Below are 27,068 nucleotides of genomic sequence, written 5' to 3'. Positions count from 1 at the left end.
GCTCCTTCTTCCCTAGTGCTATCAGAGCACGGAATAGGTTGTCTGAATTAGCCAGAAAAACCAATGACTTGGCTGTGTTTAATGTTAATTTTACATTCATGAGTAACATTCACAAGTAGATTGACTTATGAATAGGGGTAGGATGTAATCTTCTTTTTTGAAGTCTGTAATTTATAAGATAAGAAAATATTTGAGTCCATTAGATTTGTACTTTTTCATTGTTTTCATTGCCTTCTTTTCTTTACAATAAGATTATTTTTTTTTAAATGTTTTTTTTTTTATGGAGCATGTGTGTTTCCTAAAGTGATTATGAAGAAGGGGAGTATTTATTGTTAGTTGTAGAGCATTTATTTAATGTTAAGCCTTGTAGAATGATACAAGCTAAGCAATGACTCCAGAATGGAAGAGTGGAAGGATGGGTTTTATAGTGAGTTAGATTTGTTTAAAATATAAGTTTATTTCATTTTATTGTTTAAAATATAAGTTTATTTAATTTTATCGCAAGTTAAATATGTCTTTATTGCAATAGAAGTTGTATTTAGTTTTTATTCACAAAGAATTTAATGTTTTTTTAAAATATAATTCACCTACAGCGGTTTCGTTTAACACTGTCTAAAACGTTTGCAATGGTTTTTGTAGATAAGCAATAGGACAAAAATATAGGCATTTAGAAACATGCTCAATTTTAGCTTTTTTAAAATTCTTTAATAACTCTGAATAAAAGTTGAGCATCCTCTTTTTATTTCAGTAAATGTCCCATGTGTTGTTTGTTTTCTGGTTGTAGTCTCCCTTGTTTTAATGTTCTGTGTGTTCACGTTTTTCTTTTTTTTTTTCTAACTGAGCTGTGTCTTCTCTTAGTCATATATTCATGTTAATATGAACACGATAGTTTTTGGAACCTATCTGTTTGGAATCAAATCATTGCTGACACTGTAGCAGCATGTTAGTACTCATAAAATTGTATACAGGTATTTTTTAAATGTTTATCTTTTAGTTATAGGCATACATTCTACCTGCGCTTTTCACACATTCATTTGAGAGCTTAAATTGTTCATTTTTGTTATTGTTGTATGTTGCTCTTTGTATGTTCTGATTCTGATTCTTTTAGCATTGATTTTTTTTCTTTTCTATTAGCTGCTTATTGTATTTAAATAATAAATTTAAATGTATATGTTATTTTATTTTTTAAACTGTATTTAAAAAAAAAGTAATGATTTTACAAAAACATGCTATATATTGTACATGTTGTTTACTATATATATATATATATATATATATATATATATATATATATATATATATGTATATATATCTTTTAGTTGTGGCATTCAAAGTGTACCGGTACACAGAAAAAAATCTGTATTAATTCTTTGATTTTTTAAATTTGTTATTATGAATATGAATTATAGTTTAGTGATCTTGATGAAGACCTTACACCAGGGGTGGCCAACCTTTTGCTTAAGTGCACCAATTTTTTTCACATTAAATTCAAATGCGCCACTTAAAATTTTAAAAGTTTTCAGTCCTTTAGGGTCTAGTCATTTGTACATATTTGGTCAGTTGTACATATTTGGTCAGTTGTAGAGGAGGGGATTTAAGAAAAAAAAAAAAAATAAACTTGACATAGCAAGTCTTGTTAACATTTTATGTTTACATTTACAATTTTTATGTATTATTTCTGTGTGGCCTAATTAGACAATTAATAATTAATGAACACTTAGCTGTTTTAAATTTTTGAAATTCTCATACAGGTTAAAATGTATATAAAATGTATACTTTGGCTAGTTTCACCAAATCTGTAATATTAAGAGTTAATTTCTCTCTTTTACTCATCAGCATATCTTTCTTATGGAAAATCATGTGAGATATTTTTCAGTTTCCAAAATCTTCTGAGACATTTTTATCTAGAAAGTTCATGCACCAAGCAATAAAAGAATCAAACAGATCACACTTTTATCTGAATTCTTTTCTATCCTCTTTTTCTTAATTTCACCCAAACATTTCACAATTGGTATCCATAACATGCTGCAAGTTAAAAAATTGTTCCACACACAGCCTCTTGGTCAGTCTTGGTCTGTATATCAGAGTATGACTATTTAAAACTTTTTAAAGCAAGATTTCAGTTCCAGTAACTTGACCAGTCATTGACGGTTTAGTCTTCTCTATTTAATTGATGATTTCCTAACTTGACTTTGCTTCATTAACTGTCTGACCATCTGGTTTTTCCTTAGAGTGACGGTTACAGCTGATAAGTTCTTCGAAAATCTTGAAATTTTCATCGATTTATTTAATAATGGTCCCAAATTTATTTAACTATTGAGTAAAGGTTGGAAAAAGGTGGCTAGGAAAAGACTATTTGGGCTCAGAACTCATCTCAATTATTACTCATATATTGAAAAATTTCGTATGAATTCTAAATTTTCCAAAACTAAGTCTTTCTTAAAATAACTAAGATAAATTCATGCGCATTACATAAACTCTGTCGTCATATTTGGCTATTCTGTTTTAAAACGTCATGTTTTCGTGTGGAAAGGGGAGGGGGCGGTAGAGTGAAAAGGATTAATCCTCGATCCTTTTATAATTTCTGCATGTATCGCCCCTCCCACCTGGTACAACCCTTTTTCATTTTATATTTACTTTTTCAGTCTAAATTTACTACTAATTAAATTTGAGATTAGAGTGTGGTGCGACATACTATACAAATGGGTTCAAATATCAATGTGTAGCTTATATAGATATTCAACTAATTACGACTTATTGGTTACTTTTATATTAATTCATGTGCTGTCATTGACAATGAATAACGGTGTCAAGTTTCAAGTTGTTTCGAGAATGGAAAGTAGGAGATATAACTCATATGCGGCTTCCGAAAGATCTAATCATCAGCCATCTGGTTTTATAAGCAATGCAGATAAAAAAAAAGAGCAAGGTTTCCATGTTTTTAGGATGAATATGAGAAGCTGGGAAGTGCAAGCTATTAACAACAATCAAACCTATGACCACTAGCGGATCCAGAACGTTTAAGTGCAGGGAGGTGGGGGAAGGAGTTTTTTTTTTTTTTTCAAACCCTAACCCTGACCCCCACTTAACACATATATACATATAATAAAAATAATTTTATTTATAAATCGCTGTTAACAAACAAAATGTAGGCTCAATGCGCTGTAACAACATTACAAACAAAAACACGAGAGCTAAAATGACAGTTAATCTAAAAAAGTTTTAAACAGATAGGTCTTAATGTTCTTCTTAAAAGTGGTGTAGCATGTTGTCTGTCTGAGATCAATGGGGACTGAGTTCCAAACCTTTGGTCCGTGAACTGAAAAAGCACGCAGACCGTAGCTTTTAAGGGAGAAACGTGGCACTACTAAAAGCGTTGAGTCCATTGAGCGCAGGGCTCTCTGGGGGACATATGGAGTAATCAGTTCGCTAAGGTACAAGGGCATTTCATTGTTATATATATATATATGGCTCCTTTTGTCTCGAAAGGCAATGGATGCGCCCAAGTGAGTCACTGGTTTTGGCTTAATCTTGAGACGGGGCAGAATCTGGTGTGGCTAATCAAGCCAATTCTAGAACGGCAGACTTTGCCACAATTCGTACATGTGTATGCCTCTGATTTAGGGCTAGCAGACAGGGCAGCTTTCTTTTTTTCCCTCTTGATTAAAGCCGCTTCAATTCTTTTGTTCTCAGCAAGGGTTGTCCCAGCACGCACAGTCTGTCTCCATGCACTCCGGTCTTTGGCTATGTTTTCCCACATACTTTCACTGATGCCTGAGGCTCTCATGTCTCTCTTGCAGACATCTCTATATGTTAGTCTTGGGCGGCCCTTGGGTTTGACTCCTTCCACAAGCTCAGCATATAAGATATCTTTCGGGATTCTACCATCTGGCATTCGGGTGACATGTCCGAGCCAGCGTAATCTTCTTTGTGTCAGGAGAGCATACATGCTGTTCATATTGGCCAATCTCAAAACTTCCTGATTGGAGACATGGTCCCTCCAAGAGATGCCCATTATGCGTCTCAGGCAGCGCAAGTGGAAACTATTCAATCTGTGCTCTTGGTACATGTATGTTGACCAGCTTTCACTGCCATAAAGGAGAGTGCTCACAACACAGGCGTTGTAGACTAGGATTTTGGTCGCTGTGGTCAATTTACCATTTTCCCAGACGCGCTTGGAGAGTTTTGCCAATGCTGTGGTAGCTTTTCCTATCCTTTTTGTCAGCTCCATGTCTAAGTCTAAGTTACTGACAATTGTTGAACCCAAGTAGGTAAATTCCTGCACCACTGAAAGGGTGTGGTTCCCAATTTGTATTATAGGTATTTCTGCGACGTCTTGTGCCAGGATTTCGGTCTTGGAGAGACTTATAGTAAGGCGTTCACTAGCTTCTGTAGACCTCCTTGTGAGTGAGATACGAGTGCCGCGTCATCTGCAAACAGCAGCTCCCTTATCAAGATACGACGCCTTTTCGTTTTGGCTTTAAGACGTGCCAGGTTAAAGAGCCTTCCATCGGATCTGCTATGGATGTATATTCCGTCTTCCAGGGATTTAAAAGCACTGGATAGTACGACTGAGAAGAAGATGCCAAATAGTGTAGGGGCCAGTACACATCCTTGTTTTACACCGCTCTTAATGGAGAATGGCCTGGAGGAAGAACTTTCAAACTGAACGGTACCCTGCATATTTTCGTGAAAAGCTGACACTAGTTTTCTTAACTTATTTGGGCAGCCGATTTTCTCTAGTACAGCAAACAAACCGCTTCTGCTAACAAGGTCAAAGGCCTTGGTCAAATCAATAAAAGCTATGAAGAGGGGCTGCTTTTGTTCTCTGCTCTTCTCCTGTAGCTGCCGCAGAGAGAAAATCATATCTGTTGTAGATCTACCTGCCCTAAAGCCACACTGCGACTCTGGATAAACACGATCTGCCAGGATCTGTAATCGCTTTAGTAATACTCTAGCAAAAGCCTTTCCGACTATGCTAAGCAGTGAGATGCCTCTGTAATTGTTACAATCAGAGCGGTCGCCTTTATTTTTATAAATTGTAACAATGTTGGAGTCTTTCAATTCTTGGGGGACCATTCCTTGTTCCCAGCACAAGCTTAGCAGTTCATGGAGTGGTTTGATTAGGGCATGTTTTCCAGCCTGAATTACTTCAGCAGGAATGCCATCTCCTCCGGGTGTTTTCCCATGTGCAAGCATGTCAATGGCAATGCTCAGCTCCTTTACTGAGGGCGTTTCGTCTAATTCCGTCAAAACTGGAAGTGATGGGAAGTTGGAAACAGCATTTGGTGAGATGGCGTTTTCAATCTGATAGAGTTCTGCATAGTGTTCTACCCATCGTTCCATTTGCAGCGCACGATCGCTGATGATTGAGCCATCTTTTGACTTGAGCGGAGCACACTTGCTGGTGTGAGGTCCAAAGGCTTTTCTCATGCCCTCATATAGTCCTCTTATGTTACCACAGTCGGCACAAGATTGAATATCTTCGCATAGCTCCTGCCAGTATTTGTTAGCACATTGTCTCGCTACTCTTTGGGCATTGTTACGTGCAGCTCTGAGCCTTTTTAAGTTGCTTGGGGTGGGATCCTTCTTGTAGATTAGCATGGCTGCTCTCTTGTTCGTAGTGGCAGTTTCCATTTCTGGTAGACTAGCTTCAAACCAGTCTTCGCTTTTCTTGGTTTTGTTTCCAAAGACCAGTGATGATGTTTGGTAGATTGTATCACGCATAAACGTCCAGCTTTTTTCTACCTCAGTCACAGAGAAGTTTTTAAAAGCTTCCTCTAATTTGTTCTCAAATTCGGTGCAAAGATCAGGATTTTTTGTGCTAGTAGTATTCAGGCGTGATTTTCTTTTTCCCTGTGAAGTGTGGATCTTAGTTGGCAGCAGTCTTGTCCGGCAGGACACTAAAGTATGATCAGTATCACAATCCGCGCTTTGGTAGCTACGTGTCAGCAGTATATTTCCAATGTCCTTTTTTCGTGTCAGTATCATATCCAGCTGGTGCCAGTGCCCAGACCTAGGGTGCCTCCATGAGACACAGTGCTGTGGCTTTGTTCTGAAGTATGTGTTGGTAATGCAGAGCTTATGGTATGTGCAGAATTCAAGCAGTCTTTGTCCGTTCTCATTCATCTTTCCGATTCCAAAAAGCCCAAGACAGTCTGGCCAGGTAGTGTGATCTGATCCTACTCTGGCATTGAAGTCACCTAGAAGGATCATATGTTCTTTTTGAGGAATGTTTGCAATGGCTTCTTTGAGGTCTTCATAGAACTTGTCTTTGTCCTCCTGAAGCGAGCATAGTGTGGGGGCATAGGCACTAATTAGAGTGACTTTTCCAGATGCTGTCATCATACTTATGCTTAGTAGCCGTTCCGAGCCACCAACTGGAGGGACTATCATGGGAAGAAGACTGTTCTTGACAGCAAAGCCCACACCATGTATTCGAGTCTCATCCTGTGCCTTCCCTTTCCAAAAGAAAGTGTAGTCAGTCTCGCGGAGCATGCCGTTTTCGGCCAGTCGGGTTTCTTGCAGGGCTGCAATGTCAATATGTAGCCTTTTTAGCTCGTTGTTTATAACTGCCGTCTTCCTTGCATCGTCGATCTGCCTTAGATCATCAGTGAGACCAGGACACATTGTCCTGACATTCCAAGTGGCCAGTCGCATGACAGGGATTTTCTTTTTCAGTTTAATTTTTCTTCTTTTGTTGCTTGGTGCAAGTTTCCAGCCTACTTGTCGTTTTAAACTAAGCTCTAAGCACCCATTAGAGCAGGCAGGCTGTGGCGGATCAGCACCTAACTGACTGGGGGCTGCCCAGGTTGAGGCGGGCGGTAGCTGATCAGTGAGGCGCGAAGACCTCTCCCACCGTCAGAGACAACCCGTGGCGTCCATACATTACGCCAATCAAGTTGGACTTATAACCCGTAACTGTTGTCTCCCGTGTTGTTTTAGCCGCTTTGCAGCAGCACCAGAGTTTCCTCTCCGGGGCGCATTCCTGGGCCTTGGATAAAGGGGTCATGGGTGGCCCATGCGTCATGATCCCTCTCTCGACCTTGCTGATGTGATCCAAAGGAACGCATCGCATTACATTTGGCACCAACTCAGTTGCAGAAGCTGCCGGAGGGAATTTCGTAGCTGATACTCCCAACGCCTAAGGGGCTTCACTCCTGATTTCTCCTCGAGGTTGTCTCCTGAAGCCTCAGTACCGCAAGGCAGCGGGGGTTTGAAGTCAGAGTACCCCTCTCCTAGATGAACTGCCTTACTAGGCTGACGAGCTCCATCTGCCCGAAGCTCCCGGTTTTGTGGCGCCAGGTATCCGCCTTCGTTATATATACACTGATGACAAAGTGTGGCGACCTTGTAATCGATTCTCGCTTTCACGGGAAGCCAATGGAGCGTGCGCAAGAGTGTAGTAGCAGAATCTTGTCTAGTTTTTTAAAGACTATTCGAGCGGCGTTGTTCTGTATACGTTGCAGCTTGGCTATTTTGTCATCAGGTATACCTGCTAGCACGGCGTTGCAGTAGTCAAGGCGGGAGAGTATGAATGCCACAGCTAGCGTTTTTGTTGACTCTGTTGTTAATTATGGTCGGATCTGGCCTAATCTGCGCAGCTGCAGATAAAAGACCTTTGCAGAGCTGACTTATGTGTGGGTCCAAAGATAGTGTTGAGTCGAAGAAAACTCCAAGATTCCGCACAACATGGACAAAAGGAACATGGCAGTTCGTGATAAAGAGAGAATCTGTGCTTTCAACTTTTGAGACATTGTTCCTAGTGCCAATCTTAATTATTTCTGTCTTGTCTTCGTTCATCTTGAGTTTATTTTCAACCATCCAATCGCTCACCCTTGCAACGGTACTACTGATTTTCTCTGCCAGATGCGACACCTCTGAGGGTACTGATGAATCGTATAACTGTGAGTCATCGGCAAAGAAATGGTATAAGATGCCGGTAGGCCGTATGACACCGCTGAGTGGATATGTGTACATAGTGAACAGTACTGGGCCTAGAACGGATCATTGGGGTACTCCGTAGCCTACTTCAAAAGTAAGCTTGTTGATTCCGACCTGCTAACAACGACACTTTGGGTGCGTTCCGTCAGGTAGGATCCAAGCCACTTTAGGACGACTCCTGCTAAACCAAAAGTTGCAGAGAATCTGGCCATCATAATTTCATGGTCTAGCGTATCAAAGGCTGCGGACAAGTCCAGCATGGAAAGAATTGATATGTGGCCTTTGTCGGAATTGTGAAGTCGTTTAGTACCCTGACCACTGCTGTCTCTGTGCTACGGCACTTCCTATATGCAGATTGAAATTCTTCCAAGAGACAGTACTGTTCAAGATGAGAAAGAATTTGAGCTAACACGATGCGCTCCAGAAGCTTTGACAGGAAGGGAAGATTTGATACCGGGCGATAGTTTTTTAGACATTCCGGGTCAAGACTGGATTTCTTTAATAAGGGCCTGACAAGTGCATGCTTAAATTGCTGTGGTACAATATACAATATATAAACTAATTCACGACCATTGGTCCATTCCCTTCGGTCAAGTATCTAATTCGTTCATGGACTGATAGGGACATTAGTCTTATACATAACACTAAATATTGCTTATTGAATCTTGTAAAATAGTAGACTTACAAAATGCATTGTTGTTTTTTTTTTTTTTTAAAAAAAGGAGCGTAATCGATTTATTGTAAGCAGTCGTAAGTATTAATAATAATAATAATAAAACTATTTCGTAGCCTATTATAAATTACCATAGGCCTGTATAGAATTTAGAGGCCAGAAATGAAAGTCTTTTAGGAGGGCGTTTTAAAGCGGGCTGTTCTGATTATACGTAACAGATACTAGATTTCACGGGCCAAAAGAGGAAGCGTACAAATGCGGGCAGTAGACCTATTATTGAGAATGAAAAAAAAAAGGGGGTGGGGAGGTTCTGTGAGCATTACAATTTGCAGGATGCAACAAGAAACACTAAAAATATAGAACACATTTTAACGAATAAACATATAAGTGCAATGGTATCACTTATTTTGACTCAATCAAGTAATTAATTTGTAATATATCTAGAATAAAAAATAAAGTAGGCTACCCCTTTCAGACCTTGGCAGCAAATGATGTAAAGGTCATCTGTTTCTGTGGCCCACGGTTATAGAGGATGTCAGGTACCTATTAGTGCTGGGTGGACTCAGAGGCGCCCTAAAATACCGAAATTCAAAACCCCAGTTTTTCACCAGGACTCGAACCCTGAACCCTCAGTTCCGCTGCCAAGCTCTTTACCACTCAGCCACTACGCCTCCGATATTTTTTTTTTTACAAATTGTTTTTGTTTAGCGCAACTTCATGTTTTTAGATTCTCAATAGTATAAGCACTTGTACATTTTTTTTTTGGTTGGGGGGGGGGATCTGGCTTTTCAAAATTTCTAAAAAAAAAATAAAAAAATGGCTCGACCTGAATTCGAACTGGAGAGCTCAAGTCTCCATAATGAAAGTCTTACTCGTGAAAACACAAGACTTTATAACTTATCTATTGTTTCAAATTTTCGGGCGACGACCTAAGTCACTACACAAGGCGTAGCCCCCAGTAGCAGCATATTATTTGAAAAATCTCCGCGCAGCTGTTACTTTCAAACGCCTGACGCGGATACAGTTTGGAATCAGGGGCGTCGCGGGTTATGCCAGGGTGTAGCAGTCTCCAAAGGAGCAACAGATGCTGATGCAGTATGGAAATATTGAGGTCGAAGGTTATTCCGTACCCGGGTATGCTATTCTACCTCAACGTGGCACTCGGGTGGAAACTATCATTTGAGGAAGTGTTTAGGCTAAATGAATAGCAAAACAACACTCCTGTTGGAGTATCTAAAGGAATGCGAGAGCTTTCCCATTGCACAGTGCGGAGTTGAAAGATAGCTTCCACGTCCCTGTCGATAATTCATGCCTGTTCCTGCACGGTTAGCTTGGTAAAACATAGGAAAATGCGCCTGAAGTGCCATATATATTGGAAATAGCAATGTCTTCGTTCGACTTGACCTGGACCTCTTCCAGACAAAACGGTTTGTCTAAACAAGCTTACAGGCCTAGAGTTCGAAAAAGCTTCGGCTCAACTCTTTTGACAATCACAAGGTTTCAAACTATAGCACTGCAAGTTGCTCCTAATTTTTTCCAGGGTTAACTCCTGAAGCCTTTCCTTTGTGTGGGTATAACTCACAGACAGCTGAGGTAGGGATTCATATTTCTTTCTTCTACGCGGGTAACCAACCGTATCTAGCACGCCCCTATTGCCCAGTTTGACTAACTGGAAAAATAATTTTAGTGTGCATAATGTGCATATGATGATGTATCTATTTAAATTCTGGATGTAAAGTCTAAATCTTTGACGAAATCAAACAACATTGTGAGGAAGAATGGACCACATTGAGAATAAGAGTTTCCCTTTTGAATAAGAATGGGATAATTTAAAAGATTTATTCATCTTCTTAAAATCTCAGGCCAAAAGAAATGTAGTGTGGTGGGCAAAGGGGCAATCAATAGAGGTCATCAAAAAAAAATTTTTTAGGAGATGCATATTTATTGTGTTAGGAGACGTTATAATGCAAGAACTAAAACGTGTTTGGTGGGCGAGGAGGTGCGTTTCATTGTATGTTAGAAGAATAAATAAAATATAGGCCTAATGCCAGGGGGGGGGGTGTATATTATTCCTGCAATCCGAGAATCCAATTTTGTTAGGACTACAACAGCTGGGTCAAAGAAGGGACTTTGAAGGGTCTAAATTGGTGGCTAGTTGGCCGTTCGATTGATATGTAAGCCCCTCCCCTTTTTTTTTTTTTTTTTTTTTTTTTTTTTTTTTTTTTTTTTTTTTTTTTTTACATAAAATGGAACTTCTAAAATTTAAGGGCCTCAAAAAAAATGAGTGTTTATGTGTGTGTGTGTGTGTGTGTGTGCTATGCGACCTACCATTATAGAATGGGAGGAAAAACACACAAAACTTTATCTGATTTTTAAAACCGTAGTGAATCTCTAGTATATAAATATAAAAATATTAGTAATTAGGCTTTTCTTCGAGTCCGGAAATAACAGTATCCATTAACAAGCAACGAAAGGCCTATGTTTCTTTTAAGATATAAGGTTTACGTTGGTGTGAATATATTTCGATGAATCTATAAAGGGACCAATCACAACCAGCCTTAGAGATGGAATAAAGGGACCAATCACAACCAGCCTTAGAGATGGAATGTCCAGTCACATACGAATTGTTATTGGTAGGAATGAGTCGTAATTTATTCATTTATATTATTTTATTTATTATAAATTATCGGATTCGTACATATAATTCCACATGGCCGAGTACATGGCAAGGAGTGAAACCGAATCTGAGGAGAACAAGAAGATGATGTGATAGCTGCTGTTCTAGAGACAGAATTTTCAAGATATACAATTTATTGACAGTGGTGTATGTTGTAATTATGCCGTCTTATACGCAAGGAGGCTGTGAACAAATTCACTGCATTTTAAAGATGTGTCAACACTAGGCTGAGAAGCATCATGACAAAAGGCAGAAACTTTCATGGGGACTTTCTGTTGATAAAGACGTTCTGAGAATAATCCATTTGGACACAGTCGAATAGTTGTTTGAATATCAAGCACATGCCCATGTTAATGTATGGTAGCTTGATTTTTGTTTTCACGTTATAAAAAATAAAATTTCAAGTTTCATTTAGTAATACAAAGAAGTTTACAAAATTATGAAGTAGATTGTTCCTATAGCTAACCATGCAGGCTACATACTAGAAGAAATGTATTATGTTACTTAAACACAGTTTTCGGCACATCATCAAACTTAGCATAATTATTTTGAGGATATGTATAATTCGATGACCATCATATGGCTTGTAATTTGGGGTCGGACAGAAAAGCCCGGGCCGATTTTGACACCCAGTCCTCCCCTGGTAAGAGCTTATTTTGCGTATAGGTAAATCCAGCCCCGAAAAGCCACATGCGGCTCACTATCCACAGTTTCGACCAAAAAGGAGGTAGTCACCCAGATGCTGAGAACCGCTGCTCCAATTGACCTCACAATGATACTATTCTCAAAAACTCTTTATTTGTCCAACCATGGTCCAACCAGTCAAAATACAATTAATGATCCCCTTTACATGTCACTGAAGTCAGATAGTGTACACAGTGTCACAGTGTACACCTGTAGTGTATGTCATCAGAATTGTTACAGTTATCAAAAAATTAAATTTAAAAAATAGTTAAAGGGAAAGGGATTTACGAACAATGAAATTAGCAATTCGATTATACATGAATATATTTATTAATTTATTTTTTTTCCAACTAGAGCTCTTTAAAAAAAAGAAAATCAATAAAAGTGACAAGGGAGGCTACTCTGGTTTGTTAGTAACGTTCATCATCGACTCCATCAGTCCATGTCCATCATAAATCAAATAAATCATATAAATGTCTAGATCTAGTCCCTTGTTACATGTAATGTAGTTCTAGATCATCTACATCCTAAAAATCGATTTGATGAAGGTATTATACGGTAATCTAAAATAGTAGATAAGATAATTTTTATTGATCCAATTAAATGGAAATTTAATTTCAAATTCAGTTTGACTACAAGACAAGTCCGAGAAGTCGTCACAAGTCAAGTACAATTGTTAATTAATTTTTTAATTCATATAAGTGTTATTCAAATTGACAACCTCAGCATAACTTGTTAACTAAACTACTGTCTGTACAATAATATAAGTGAATAACAATATTATATCTAGAGATGCAAATGGGAACCACATTCATACACAAAACACACATTCACAACCAGCGCTTTATCAAGTTTATGAATTAGACTTCCATGTAACACTGACCCAAAGCCGAAAGGGGAAGTCAAGTGGGATGAAGGAGTTTTTAAATCTTTCTGTTTTAGCTCTAATGGAAAGGAGACGACCACTTCGTTCAGATCTGATGTAACAGTGGTTTAATGGGTGCAGGTTATCTTTTATTAGTATTAATAGAGCTTATATTTTAGAATTAAATTAGAGCTAGAATCTAGTAGAGCTAATCTAGATCTATAATAATCTATTAAGTTTATGTTATTAGTATATACTACAGACTTTGACTAATGTAATTATCATTTTATAATTAAATTTAAATATTAGATTCTATAAAGTATTATAATTATGTTAATAAATTATATTTTGAGTTAAAGTGAAACTCTGATGGATTTGACAATTTTTGATATAATATGTGTTTTGATTTACAGATAATGAATATATTATCTATTCTTTTTTTTAAATTTGTAATAATAACTTAGTAATTGATGTTTTTCTGACGTAATTTTCCTACGCATCAAAAACGGTCAGACTTTCACCGGGTTTCTATGTGACGTCAAACAAACCTATTAATTTAATCTATTGACTTACTGTATGACGGAAAAGCATACAGTAAAGTTTACATTTTTGTAAAAGAAATATATCTTCGTCTATGCATATCTTGTAAAACAAATGTGTGCTAAAGTAGATTTACATGCTTGACTAACCATGGCAGTGTGTATTTTCTCACCTGACCACTCAGAAAACAACAAACACTATCACTTTGTTGTCTTGTCATTACTGACTACACGTAGTCTAGACTAGCCTTACACTGACCAAATTGTTTGAATCAGTCAGACACATGATATATTTACTTCTTGGGCTGGTTATCCTAATACTTTTACATCTATCCATATATATATAACTGTTCCATAGCTCTGGACTAGGTTGGCACTTAGCCTGACAGCTACTGTAAAAATGAAGTGATATGATTGGTCAAATCTAGTTTCCTTTTCAGTATTGTTGAGGGAAGTGACGTATACCTAGCCTAAAAACAAAATCACAAAGAACCCCGTTTTTTACCGTTTTTTAGGAGATGTCAAGAATTTACTGTCTAATTTATTAAATATAAATGTTTCTAAGCATTTAAATAAAAAATGGTAAAATATTTACTATTACAACTTTCATCTCAGAATTTAAATATGTCAATAACTCAAATTAGAAAAACCATTGCAATCTATATTGACTATATATATTATACTTTGTTTAAAATCTTTTTATTTCATTTGTTTTTCATCTAGATCTAGAATCTAGCTTGACATAAACAACATCTAGACATAATGAAATAAAATTATAATGATAATATGGGTGACCTTTACATCATCTGCCCTATAGAACACAAGGTCTGAAAGGGGAACTTTACTTTTTTACTATTCAGAGTGAATTATTTTTTGAATTAACGTCTGTATTATAAGATAGGTCTAGATTTAGATATACAGAGTAGCTCCTTCAAGGAGTGCAATATTGACATTAACCCATGAAGCGTCTTGAGAAACTTTCTATGGCGTCCGGGAAGATTTAGGATTTTTTTATGCATGTTAGAAAATGGTCTAAAAGTGCCATAAATTGAAGGTTGATATCATAAAACTATATATATTCTGAAAGATAATTGGACAACGAACACTATAGATCATATATTGAGCACCTGAAATTAATTAGTTGACCTTGACCCTGACCAATTAGCATGATTAATTTTTTTAATCAACAAAAAAGCTTGTTTACTGACCTCTGTGAGAAACATTTTTAGAGCTATAACAAAAGTTTTGGTGTAATTGGATAGCCCATTCATTTTCCTTCATAAATATTTATATATATATATTAGTTAATAATAGACCAATAGATAAAAAAAATATTTTTATAATGAATTGGTTATCATTTCAATTTCAATACAAGATAGCAGTGAAGAAAATAAATAGACAAAAATCTTTTTTCTTTTGTTTAGTTAAGTTAAAAGCATTTAAAAATTGAAGAAATAGAATAATTAAAGCATAAAGAAATCAATAATATAATTTAAATGCTTCAATCTATCTTAAAATGTTTAAATTTCTCTAGGTGTAGATCCAGTCTGGTCTCTAGTCTAGATCTAGACTTTAGATTATGGACATTGATACATCGCCCGCTTCATTAATAGATCTAGATCTAATATGTAAAATATTCTCTTTATTTCTAGATTAAAATATTTAAAAAGAATAACTAAAAGTATTTGAAACTTTATGTTTTGTAACATCTCATGGACCAGGGCTAGCATGAAAAAATCGCCAGAACCACACAGCAAACTATAGAAGGTAAGACAAATCAGTATTGTCCATAGTTTCCTTTTCTGCGATGCTTATGAGTATTATAAATTGTGCTACCCCACACAGCTGCAGACTATATGGGTGATAAAATACAGTATATAAGTTTGAGGACATGATGTGATTTTTTTTTAAGTCATTCTGTAAAAAAAATTTTTTTTTTAAATTATTGAAATAAAAAAATTACATTAACTGATAATTTTTATTTTCTTATATATACAAGGATATGTGTACACACTATAAGACCAATACACTGTGATGGCTGGTATGGAACACAACTTCACTCTTGATCTCAACTATGAAATGAAACAAGAGGAAGAAGAAATTGATGAAACAGATTTCACTAAATTTCCTTGTGAAATACAAGAAAAAGTGTCAAAAATAAACATTGAGAAGACTGAATTGGAGGAAGTGGCTTTAAGGACACAGTCATCCGAAAACCATGTTCAATTTTCCCAAGTAAGCCTTGATCAAAAGTATTTTATCATTGACATAATATGTAACCATTAAATGGTCTATTTTAATTACTTTCTGTTCTGAATTATTTTTAGGTCTCAATCCAATCTTTGTATTCTTTTATAGACTGAATTCACCACTTGATTACTAGAAAATACATTCTTAATCCTTAGACTACTGAATATTGTTACTTTTATCCTCTATCAGGCCTTCTGCAAACACTGCTAAACACAACATAGCACATCTAACACAAGAACTTGATAACAAGAGTCTCAAGTAACAATGTGGCGGTTTAATGACAAATACATGAAAAGCCAATACAACACAATTGGCAACACCAAATTCAAGTGCTTTAACACAATAGAACTGCCTACTAGACACTATAAGTCTTTCTCTGTCTACTTCTAGACTCATGCAGCTACATTTTCAAGGACTCGCTTTGTAGCACACTGTCCTTACTGCCTTGCGTCCTGGACTTAACTGTCCTTTCTAATACACTGTCTCTCGTCTGTAAAGGCTTTTTGGTCACATGACCATAACATTGGTCATATTGCGTGCATTAGTAGTAATGTCCCTTGTTCAACAGCCCTTGACCTGTGTGATTGGTCTGAATCATGTTTGTCAGTAGGCTGCACACACATTAACCCATTCAGTCCGCCACTAGGGTTATAACAATATTTAATTTTAGTTACTAGAGTCGGAAAGTTATAGGAGTTTTCTTAGATGGTCCTGTCCCATTCAAAGAAGATTGGGTCTTCTTGTTTAAAAGGACAAAAAATTAGCCCTTAATATGGTTGAATTATTAAAAAGTGGATAGAGTATATTTAAAGTATATTTTTCTTGTTCAGGATAACATGATGCAAGACTTAGACATTACAGAAGGTAATAAACCAATGTACTCAAGTCTACTGGATTCATCAGAAATGTCAAACAGCAGTCTGCATCCTGTACCAGTCATTGGACCAAGTTTAAAATCAGAAGTACCTGTGAGTGATGTAAGTACAAATTATTCACATAAAATATCAACTAGATGTGAGTCTTATAGCGATGGCTGTATAACATTCTGTTTGAAAAATTAGATGAACATTGTAGGACCTCCCCGCCCCCCCCCCTCGCTTTGATATAGATTTTATGTAGACAAACATTTCAGCATTTCTAAAGTTTTTTTTTTCTTTACCTCTATTCAACTCATACCTTCATGGAAACTAAAACCTTGAATGCTGTTTTGGAAAATGGCTCTAATGATATTCCTAGCAATTAGAAAGTTGATGTAAAGTAAAGTGCCTTTTCAGATCTTGCAATCTATAGGGTTAGGGTTAGGGTCATCTGTTTCTTTGGCCAACAGTGCACTATTTTTCCTTGGCACAGTTTTTGAAAAAGAGCTTACAGCTCAGCAGCAAAAAGCTGGCTAGGAGAAGAAAAAAAGAAGTAGGGACTACTATGTGCCAAATGAAAGTTATGTATGAATGTAGGCCATTTTAGTTAGGATTTAAAATAGGGATTTTATTTTAAAAAATTTACACATTTCATTAAACATAGCAGTGCATAAAGTAATAAACATAAGAATGTAATATTTTTATTACCACATTGAGGATCCTGGGAAGATAATGCTGAAACAATTTACAATATAGACCTGATTTTATGTTATGAAAATTCATTTAAAGAAAAAAAAAGTCCAAAAAAAAAAAAAAGAAGTTAGTTTTAATGTTTCCCTGCACTAAGGTCACTGAGATTTAGAAAACAGCTTGCTGTCAGATTGCAGTGAGCGCTTGTCATTACTCATGTTTGTGTTGTAGATCCGAACATCTAGTACAACCAAACAGTTGTATGTGTATTAATGTAGAACTTGAAATAAATTTGAACAAATTTCTTGTATTACCCAGTATACACAGAGAATTTAAGTAACTCAATCCAAAAAAATACTACTAGTCTTTTTGTCACTTGTCTCTCACTTGTTCTCCATCTTTAACTTTCACACCTCTGTAATCTCAAGTATGACAGACTTTGACCCGATTACATCCGAATCTATTCAGTCCACACACACTTCCTAACTATCCGAATGGCTATATCAGAAACATGCATGTAAACTCCATAGCGATGATGTAAAGGTCATCTGTTTCTATGGCTAACAGTTATCAAGGGTGTCGTATGGCTAGCACAATGTTCACAACCGCTTTTACTTTTCCCCAACTAATGTCAGGTACTCATCAGTCTTCACCAGGATTTGAACCCGCTCAGCCACCTGCCTCCAGAGAGCTGTGTATTGTCTCCCAAATCACAATGTCATATATGAGTAGCTTCTATGTCTCTAATAAAACATATTGAAGAAACATGTTGTAGTATATATTTTCTCTGAGTTTAATTGTTTCAAATCACTTGTAGAAATTGAATAATAACATAATATATTTGAATAGATTAAGCATGTGAAAATACTGATGATTAATAACTGTCCCTCGTAGAATAGCAATGTATAGTACACAAATATTGCAAGCATGTAGACCTACACATTACAGTCTAATCTATATAAATCTAATATATAATTTTCAGACATTTTATTTTATTTTTGGTATGTAAAACCAGAAAATGTAAAGAACTTTTGATTGAATATAGATAGTTAAAATCAAATGCATTGTTCAACAATGAGTCTATTTTGGGTTGTAAAAGATTATACTGAAAAAATTATAGTGAAATTATAGCTGAATACAAAAGTCTATGGCTTGTCATTTCAAAGACTCACAAAAGTTTGCAGCCATTGCTCTTCAGAAGCTTAGGCAAGAAACAGTATTGACTTTTGTTTCTTGAAAGTTATCTATTTCTGAATAATTGTCAATATTTAAGTTATAAACATACCTGTGCTGATTGTATGTTTTGTTTTCTTTTATTAGATGCTTGTGTTCCAACATTTTACCTCTTTCTGCTTCTCTTCTTCTTTTTTATATTCTGCCAACTTTTTCTCTGCCCATTATATTCTTTCTCTTGAAACATACATACGTCCTAGGCCTTGTCATGAAAATCTTGTAGTGTCAACATTGTGTCTTCTATGGTGATTTAATAGTATTTCATCATATAAATGTCACACATGCAATAAACATAGATGTAATAGTTATGTATTTCAATGACACCTTATAAACCATCTTAATAAGATGGTCATAGTATTCACTTGTGTGTGAATAATAAACAGTAGTAGCCACTGGTTTAGGAAATGTGTAAAGCTAAAGAACAAGCCTTGAAAATTATATATACTGATCATGTAACAAAAACTAATGCTGTATAGTAGTCTTTTAATCATCATACTCAATCATCATTTTTAAAATGCACATTGTGGACTATTTAAGAATTACTTTTTTCTTTCTTTTACAGGTTCAAGAAATTAAGCAAAGAAAGAAAAGAAAAAAACATATGCAGTCCAAAAATATTAAAACAAAATTTTGTAGATCTTCCTATTTGAAAGATAAAATGGAGGTTGAAAAGCCATTTAGGTGTCTAATTTGTCAAAAAACATTCACTTTGTATTCCAATTTAAATGAACATATGCTATTTCATGTTGTTCAAAAACCATTTAAATGTGACATGTGCCAAAAACATTTTTCCAGTTTTTCATATATCCAAAAACATATTTTTGCTCATACTGGTATAAAACCATTTAAGTGTCAAATATGTCCGAAAGCATTTTCTGGCCCTTCAATATTAAAAGTACACCAATTATCTCATTCAGATGAAAGACCCTATAAATGTCCAATATGCCAGAAAGGTTTTAAAAGCTTGTCTAAGTTAAAAACACACCAATTTATTCATACTGAGGAAAAGCTATTTAAATGTCAAATATGTGAACGAGAATTTTCTAGCCCTAGGTATTTAAAAAAACACCTATCAATTCATGCTAGTGGAAAACCATTTAAATGTGAAATATGTCTCAAAGAATTTTCAGGGTTTTCATTATTAAAAGTACACCAACTATCTCATTCAGACGAAAGACCATTTAAATGTCCAATATGTCAGAAAGGTTTTAAAAGCTTGTCCAAGTTAAAATTACACCAATTAGTTCATACAGAAGAAAAGCCATTTCAATGTCAAATATGTGAAAGAAAATTTTCTAGTCATAGATATTTAAAAAAACACCTATCAGTTCATACTGGTGAAAAAACATTTAAATGTCACGTGTGTCTTAAAAATTTTAGTCGCTTGTCAAATTTAAAATCACACCAATTTATTCACACAGGTGAAAAGCATTTCAGTTGCCAAATATGTCACCAAGAATTTGCTAAATCTTCATGTTTACAAATTCACAAATTAGTTCATACAGGTAAACAACCATTTAAATGTCAAATATGTCAAAAAGAATTTTATTCACATTCAAAGTTAAAAATGCACCTTGCAGTTCATACTGGTGAAAAACCATTTAAATGTCAAATATGTCTGAAAGATTTTACACTATTGTCAAATTTAAAAAGACACCAGTTAATTCATACAGGTGAAAAGCCATTTAGTTGTAAAATATGTCACCAAAAATTTTCTTCCTATCCATGTTTAAGAATGCACAAATTTGTTCATACAGGTGAAAAACCATTTCAATGTCAGATATGTCTAAAAGAATTTCCTTCACCATCAAATTTAAAACTCCACCATATTGTTCATACTGGTGAAAAACCATTTAAATGTCAAATATGTCTGAAAGATTTTTCATTATTGTCAAATTTAAAAAAACACCAGTTACGTCATACAGAAAAAAAGTCATTTAAATGTAAAGTATGTCTCAAAGAATTTAGCACCTCATCAAATTTAAATACGCATCAGATATGTCACACAGGTGAAAAACCATTCAGATGTCAAATATGTCAAAAAGAATTCTCTAGCTCTTCAGGGTTAAAAAGACACCATTTAATTCACACAGATGACAAAAAATGTATATGTGAAATTTGTCAAAAAGAATTCTCTAGCTCTTCTAGTTTAAAAAGACACCAATTAATTCATACAGGTGACAAGCCATTTATATGTGAAATTTGTCAAAAAGGTTTTAGGAACTCTTTTAATCTAAAACAACACTTGTTATCTCATACTGAAAAAAAGTCATTTAAATGTCAAATATGTCAAAAAGATTTTGCTTTTGCTGATAATTTAAAATATCACATGCTGACACATACAAGTGAAAATCCATTGAAATGTCAAATTTTACCTGAAATATTTTCAGAGTTTAGGATCTCAAAAGAACATCAATTTGAAAAGCCTTTTAAGTGTCAAATATGTTCAGAAAGTTTTGCTTTCTCTTCAGAGTTAAAAACACACCAGTTAATTCATGCTGAAGAAAAGCCATCCATAAGTCTATCATGTGCCAAAGAATGTACTCATTCTTCTAATTTAAAAAGACACCAATTAGTTAATACTAGTGAAAGACCATTCAAATGTCGAATATGTCAAAAAGGTTTTTGTTTTGCTTCAAATTTAAAGAAGCACATGATGGTACATGCTAGTCAAAAGCCATTCAAATGTCAGATTTGTCACAAAATTTTTTCTAATTCTTTATATTTAAAAATGCACCAGGTAGTTCATTCTCCTGAAAATCCAATTTAAAGTCAAATATGTTATAAAGGTGATTTTCATACAAGTGAAAGGCAATTCAAATGTCCAATATGTCAAAAAAGATATGCTTTATCTTCAGATTTAAAAATACACCAGTTTGTTCATGCAACATATGCATCCTAAAGTTGTCCAACATGAGCTGTATCAATGCCACAGTAAAAAGGTCCCAATTTCTATGGGCGGGACATGTAGTCCGCATGCCAGACAATCGTCTTCCCAAATGACTTTGTATGGGGAGCTGTGTGCAGGAAAGTGCTCCCAGGGAGGTCAATACAAGTGCTGTAAAGACACCCTTAAGAGCTCCTTCAGTGAATGTGATAATGACATTCACGGCTGGGAAGCACTAGGACTAGCTCTCTATCGCTCTTCATGGCATGAAGCTGAGTGTCGGAGTCATGAGATATGAAGCAACAAGAGTGGCCAGCATGAAAGACCAATGAACCAACAAAAAGCTGATAGAAGAAGCAGGCCTACCTGTGACTGAAATACCTAACTATGACACGCATGCGGCCAGCTTTTTAAAGCGAGGATTGAACCACAGTCATCTTTGAGTTCATAGGATATGTGAAATGTGCTCATCTTTGATCATGAAGGTGGAATCATAGAGACAGTAAAAATACAAATAATCCAAGGAATAAGTCTCATGACACCATCACAGAACGGTCAAAAGACTAATTAGGCAAGGCTATTATCCTGTCACATACAAGTTGGTTCAAAAAATGTGTTAAGATTCCTCTGATTTCTCAAAAGAGACAATGACAAAAGTGCTCATGATTTAAACATTTTTTGTAGACACACCTGCAATCACATTCAATGTATCAGCTGTGAAGCTATTTTATTAGACCTTCAGTTTTCCCTCTCAGTCCAAATCAAGATGTGATCAATATTTGTAGGACAGTGAAAGGTTTTGATTCAATTTATTACAGACTGGTGGGTCAGAAAGTGGAATTGAAGGGTTTTCAGAGATGTTCTAACTTTCACTTAGGCAAGCAGCTGTGGAGAGAGGTTTCTCTACCAACAAGGAATGCTCTGCCTCTAGCTTGTCAAATGAACTGCATGGACCTAAGGGAATTCTTAGACAACTTAGAATATATTAATGTTTGGACATAAAAGAGCTATGTGAAGCAACAAGCAAGACTGAGGTATTCAAATGACTTGGAAAAAAACAAAAAACTACTGAAACTAGATGATGCACTGGAAGTAGATTGTTTGTCTTTTTTTGTTTGTTTTGTAGCTGATGAATGCCTCATGGTCCAAACTTCCTTTGTTTTAATTGGTCCCGCAGAGTCACATGATTTTTTATTGTATTCTCTGCCATGTAAAAGGCGGAAATAAAAATGTAATACTCTGGTTCAAGGGTAATGCCATTACAAGAAAGAACTTTGGTGTCAATTATTTAAGAAAAAGATTTCAAGTTTAAAAATTTGTAAAATTAAACATTTGTAATGTAATTTTTTTTGTACATAAAACAATGTAAAAAAATATATATAGTATAAATATATACTGGATAGAATCTAGAATTTTATTGTAGTTAATTTATGTTTTGTAAATGTAGAGTGTCTGCTTTTAAAGTTGTTCTATTTATAAACCTCAGTAAATGATTTTTTTTTTAGTTTTTGAGCCTGGAGTGTGCCAACCTTGAGAATTACTTAACTAGAAACTATTTGATCAACTAACTTTTAATATATATCTGTTGTCAATTCTTATTTTTTAATTGCATCCTAATCACTTGTCAAGTGTCACTACTAAAAATGAACACAACAAACAAACCCACAATTTACATGCTAATATTTCCTAATCACACTATAAATGTCAAACTACTGGTACCTTAAAAGTTTATAAAGATTTAGATGCTAAAAAAAAGAATATGGAATAAAATGTAAACTTAAAATGCAACATTTGATTTTGAAAAAAATACATAATGTAAATACAAATAATAAATGAACCTGTAATGAAATAAAAAAAAATAAATAAAATTATAATTTGGTTTATGCAGTGAATGTAAACTACCACAAATAAATGTTTTGAAAAGTTGAGCTTGATTTCAAAGAAATTGGTAATTTCCTTAGTAGAGCCAAAGGTGCCTTGTCTAAACATTTTTCTGATTTAAAAAAAAATATATAATTTCCGTTTTATTTAAACACTGTAACCTCTAAGGATACTAAAGAAATACAAATTGCATAGGACTACATGACTAGCAGGTCATTATGTCTAAAATTGTATGTGACAATATGAATTAAATTACTTTTATAAATTTACATTACTCTTATAAAGACGTCTTTTGTTAATGTAAACAAAAATATTATTACAATGGAAGAATAGATTATCAATATAAAAGTAGTAATAATTTCAAGTTTAATATTTTGAGTTCATTTGATATATTCTTAGTTTCATGTCTTAAGTTTTTCTTTGCTTTACAATATTTTTATTTTGATTGTGATACCTTTTAGTCTTGTAGTAGCCTGAGATACCTGGCCACATTGTATGCATGTAGCTTTATGCAGTTATTTTTTGTCTGATTTTTTCCACATATTTTGTTGCTCCTTTTTAAAAGTGAAAAAAAAAACAACCAATTTTTTACTGTCAACAGAATTAAATATAAAAAAGAATAATTTTAAACTTTGAAAAAATTGAGCATGCTCTGTGTGTAATACACTGTGTATGTATTTTGTATCCTTAATAAGATTTGGCTGTAAAATAAAAATAGGCCCTATGCACCAAATTCTAAAGTTAAATTTTTTTAAAACTTTATAAACATTTGAGGTATGGTATAAGCATAAATTTGCTATGTAAGGTTTTGTAATCATGGGCTCTAACCAATTAAATGCAGTTAAAAAAACAAACTACCTGACCAACATTGTACCTAAACTCATTTCTTACTTTTGTTAGTTTAAATGTTTTTACACTGTTCATTTTGTTTACATGTATGTTGTCTTTACTATGGTTTGATAAGGATACTTTTAGAATTGCATTTTTTTTTCTTTGCTGCTTAATGCATTTAAATAATCATTTTATATGTTATTTATTTTTAAAACTGTTTATTGAAATATAAATGACTTTACAAAAGCATGCTGGGTAATTTTGCAATTTGGTGTTACAATAAAAATGTATACATTTTTGTCATTCCTTGTGTTTTGATGTGTAATTATGAATTATTTTAAAGATCCGCCTTAGGCATCTAGGTGGAAGATATTAAAATTATTAAAATAAGGCGGCAAGATAAAATAACCAATGTGGAAGTGCTAAGAAGAGCAGGGTGCCAGGACTTCAGTTGTGTTATCAGCAGCAGACGCCTTGGCTGGGTTGGCTACATTTATAGAATGCCAGAAGGTCGACTTCCACAAGATATTTTGTATGGTGATCTAACAGAAGGCAGGGGAGCCGCTGGTCGTCCACTTTGACTGTATACGGATGTATGCAGACTCGACATGCTCTTCATGAATCGACACTAGCAGCTGGGGACAAAAAATGGCACTGGATAGATCCACATGGAGAGCGAGCATAACTAAGGGTCCCCGATTGCAGATGCCATACTCAACAGTAGTAGAAAGAAAGGTGAAAATGCAACAGTGCCTGGTGATTACATATGGCCATATAGAATTACACTACTTTAAATGGAGAGTTACCCTTTCAGACCTTGCGAATCCTAGAGAAGATGATGTAAAGGTCATCTGTTTCTGTGGCCTTCGGTTAATGAGGATGTCATGTGGCCAGCACAACGACCAACGCCTTTACTATTCCTAACTAAAGTCAGGTACCCATTAGAGCTGGGTGGACTCAGGGGTGCACTTTAGATCCCGAAATATGAACGTGTGTAGTAAATATTGACTCTATACAGGCTAAATATAGGCCTATATGTTACCGGTGAAACGTTAAATCTAGGCACTCTGTGAAATGCCTGGTCTTTTCAAGCAAAGTAGGAGATAACTGCCTCTTCCTTCATTGTTCTACTTGACAAGATGAGCATGTCTTATCTAGAACGATATTTATAATTATTAATGAAATAAACAAGAGGCTCGGAGACGAGCAGGCAGGCTTCTGAAAAGGCAGATCGTGCACTGAACAGATCTTCATTTTGTGAAACATTATCGAGCGAAGCCTGGAATACCAACAAAGGTTGGTGGTTAGTTTTGTAGACCACATAAAAGCTTTGGACATCGTCCATCGCAAATCCCTCTGAAAAATAGCAACAGAATATGGCATCGCGCAACAGTTAGCTCAGAATATGTGAAATCTCTACAACAAATGGCAAAAACCAAATAGGCTTACTCTAATTAACAATGCTATCAACAACTCTTAAGGCATGTCGGATTGGGAAGGCAGGAGAGTATTCCAGAAACTACTCCTTATTTAGCCAAACTAATCAATCAGCCAAAATCCACCTCCGCAATACGATCATCGTCCCTACGGCCACCCATGCTTGCGAGACGTAGAAGTCATACTTAAAAGTAAAACAAGGTTACAAAAACAGTTTGTGTGGAAACACAAACTGAAAATCGGCCGCCGAAGTGGTCCACCCAGGCAGGTAAAAAGGCAGGTTTCAATATTATCAGAATGAAATTCTATCAAAGACAAATGACAGAAAATAATGGAGAACAAGGTTACAAAGACAGTTTGTGTGGAAACACAAACTCAAAATCGACCCCCGAAGTGGTCCACCCAGGCAGGCTTCAATATTTTCAAAAAGAACATCCGAATGAAATTATATCAAAGACAAATGACAGATAAGAATGGAGAAAGAATGTTGACAGATCTTGTGTGGTGCCCCAAAGGTCCAGCAGATAAAAGGATAGGTGAAAGTGAATGTAAAGTTAGATGTGAACCTGGCCTAACTGGTTTCCCTTTCGGACCTTGTGTTCTTTAGGGCAGATGATGTAAAGTTCATATGTTTTGTGGTCTACGGTTAACGAGGGTGTCATGTAGCCAGCACAACGACCAACCGCCTTTACTTTTCCCCAACTAATGTCAGGTACCCATTAGGGCTGGGTGGACTCAGAGGCGCCCAGGGATTCCGAAGTTAAAAATCCCAGTCTTCACCAGGATTCGAACCCGGGACCCCCGATCGGAAGCCAAGCGCTTTACCGCGCCTCACCTGGCCTAGTAAGGGTTTTAATTGATGTAATTGTTTTGATAAGGCTCAATGTCTTATTCGTATCATCAAAAAATACTACATAAAAAATGTCATGTAGCCAGCACAACGACCAACCGCCTTTACTTTCCTCAACAAATGTCAGGTACCCATTGGAGCTGGGTGGACTCAGAGGCGCCCAAAGATCCCGAAATTAAAAATCCCAGTCTTCACCAGGATTCAAACCCGAGACCCCTGGCTCGGAAGCCAAGCGGTTTACCGCTCAGCCACCGCGCCTCCCAGACAGAGGATGCACATTCTAATATTGACCTAACTAAAATTAAAAAGCCTAATAGAACGTATGCCGGAGCTTAGAAAACAAAATGTTAAACAACTTTAAAAGATTGCAGTGAACAACCTTCAGTGTGGACATGAAAATCACCTTTCGTAATTCTGTCAATCAGAAAAATCTTCGATATAAAATTCCAGTACACGGGAAAAAAGACAATAGTGAAGTGCACTATTTACCCTCGGGATTTTTCTTCCTCCATAGTTGGGCCAGTCTCCTGCCTGGTTATAAACTGATGATGTTCCCGTTATAGGGCTCTATTTGGAACGGCTTTAGCAACATTAATAATACCCGTGCAAGATGATGGTGGGTTTGTAGAACTTCCAGTACTCAGATAGCTTTGAAAACATAAAATTGGTCTTGTAAAATTATCTTATATGGCGCTATTAAAGACATAATATTGAACCAATTTAACAAAAAGGTCTTAGAGTTTTTTTTTTAAGTTTTGTTTTCTTAAAAT

General features: G+C 35.6%; 2 protein-coding genes across 6 annotated transcripts in view; both read left to right on the top strand.

Annotated features, from left to right (window-relative positions):
* Positions 1-27,068, top strand: part of LOC106074337 (uncharacterized) — a 435,581-nt gene that overhangs the window by 29,374 nt on the left and 379,139 nt on the right. The gene's annotated exons all lie outside the window — the stretch shown is intronic.
* Positions 12,375-23,158, top strand: LOC106063372 (zinc finger protein 665-like). Of its 5 annotated transcripts, none has more exons than XM_056008517.1 (5): positions 12,375-12,526; positions 15,104-15,149; positions 15,382-15,617; positions 16,463-16,609; positions 18,975-23,158. In XM_056008517.1, the coding sequence occupies exons 3-5, from the start codon at positions 15,417-15,419 to the stop codon at positions 21,180-21,182; spliced, it is 2,556 nt and encodes an 851-aa protein (XP_055864492.1). In that variant the 5' UTR covers positions 12,375-12,526; positions 15,104-15,149; positions 15,382-15,416; the 3' UTR covers positions 21,183-23,158. The 5 variants fall into 5 exon arrangements, with proteins under 5 accessions (XP_055864492.1, XP_055864489.1, XP_055864490.1 ...); XM_056008514.1 differs by having other exon boundaries at positions 15,035-15,149; XM_056008515.1 differs by having other exon boundaries at positions 12,375-12,536; positions 15,035-15,149.

The sequence above is a fragment of the Biomphalaria glabrata genome, chromosome 13 (assembly GCF_947242115.1).
Source record: "Biomphalaria glabrata chromosome 13, xgBioGlab47.1, whole genome shotgun sequence".
Classification (NCBI taxonomy): domain Eukaryota; kingdom Metazoa; phylum Mollusca; class Gastropoda; family Planorbidae; genus Biomphalaria; species Biomphalaria glabrata.
Note: the sequence above shows the minus strand (reverse complement) of the source record. Positions and strands in the feature narration are given on the sequence as shown.

What these genes read in the sequence shown, in the direction of transcription:
- LOC106063372 (XM_056008518.1), top strand. Translation starts at nt 15,417, where the DNA reads ATGGCTGGTATGGAACACAACTTCACTCTTGATCTCAACTATGAAATG. An exon ending in ACCATGTTCAATTTTCCCAA is followed by an intron (nt 15,618 to 16,462) that starts GTAAGCCTTGAT and finishes TTTCTTGTTCAG; the next exon opens with GATAACATGATGCAAGACTT. An exon ending in CAGAAGTACCTGTGAGTGAT is followed by an intron (nt 16,610 to 18,974) that starts GTAAGTACAAAT and finishes TTTCTTTTACAG; the next exon opens with GTTCAAGAAATTAAGCAAAG.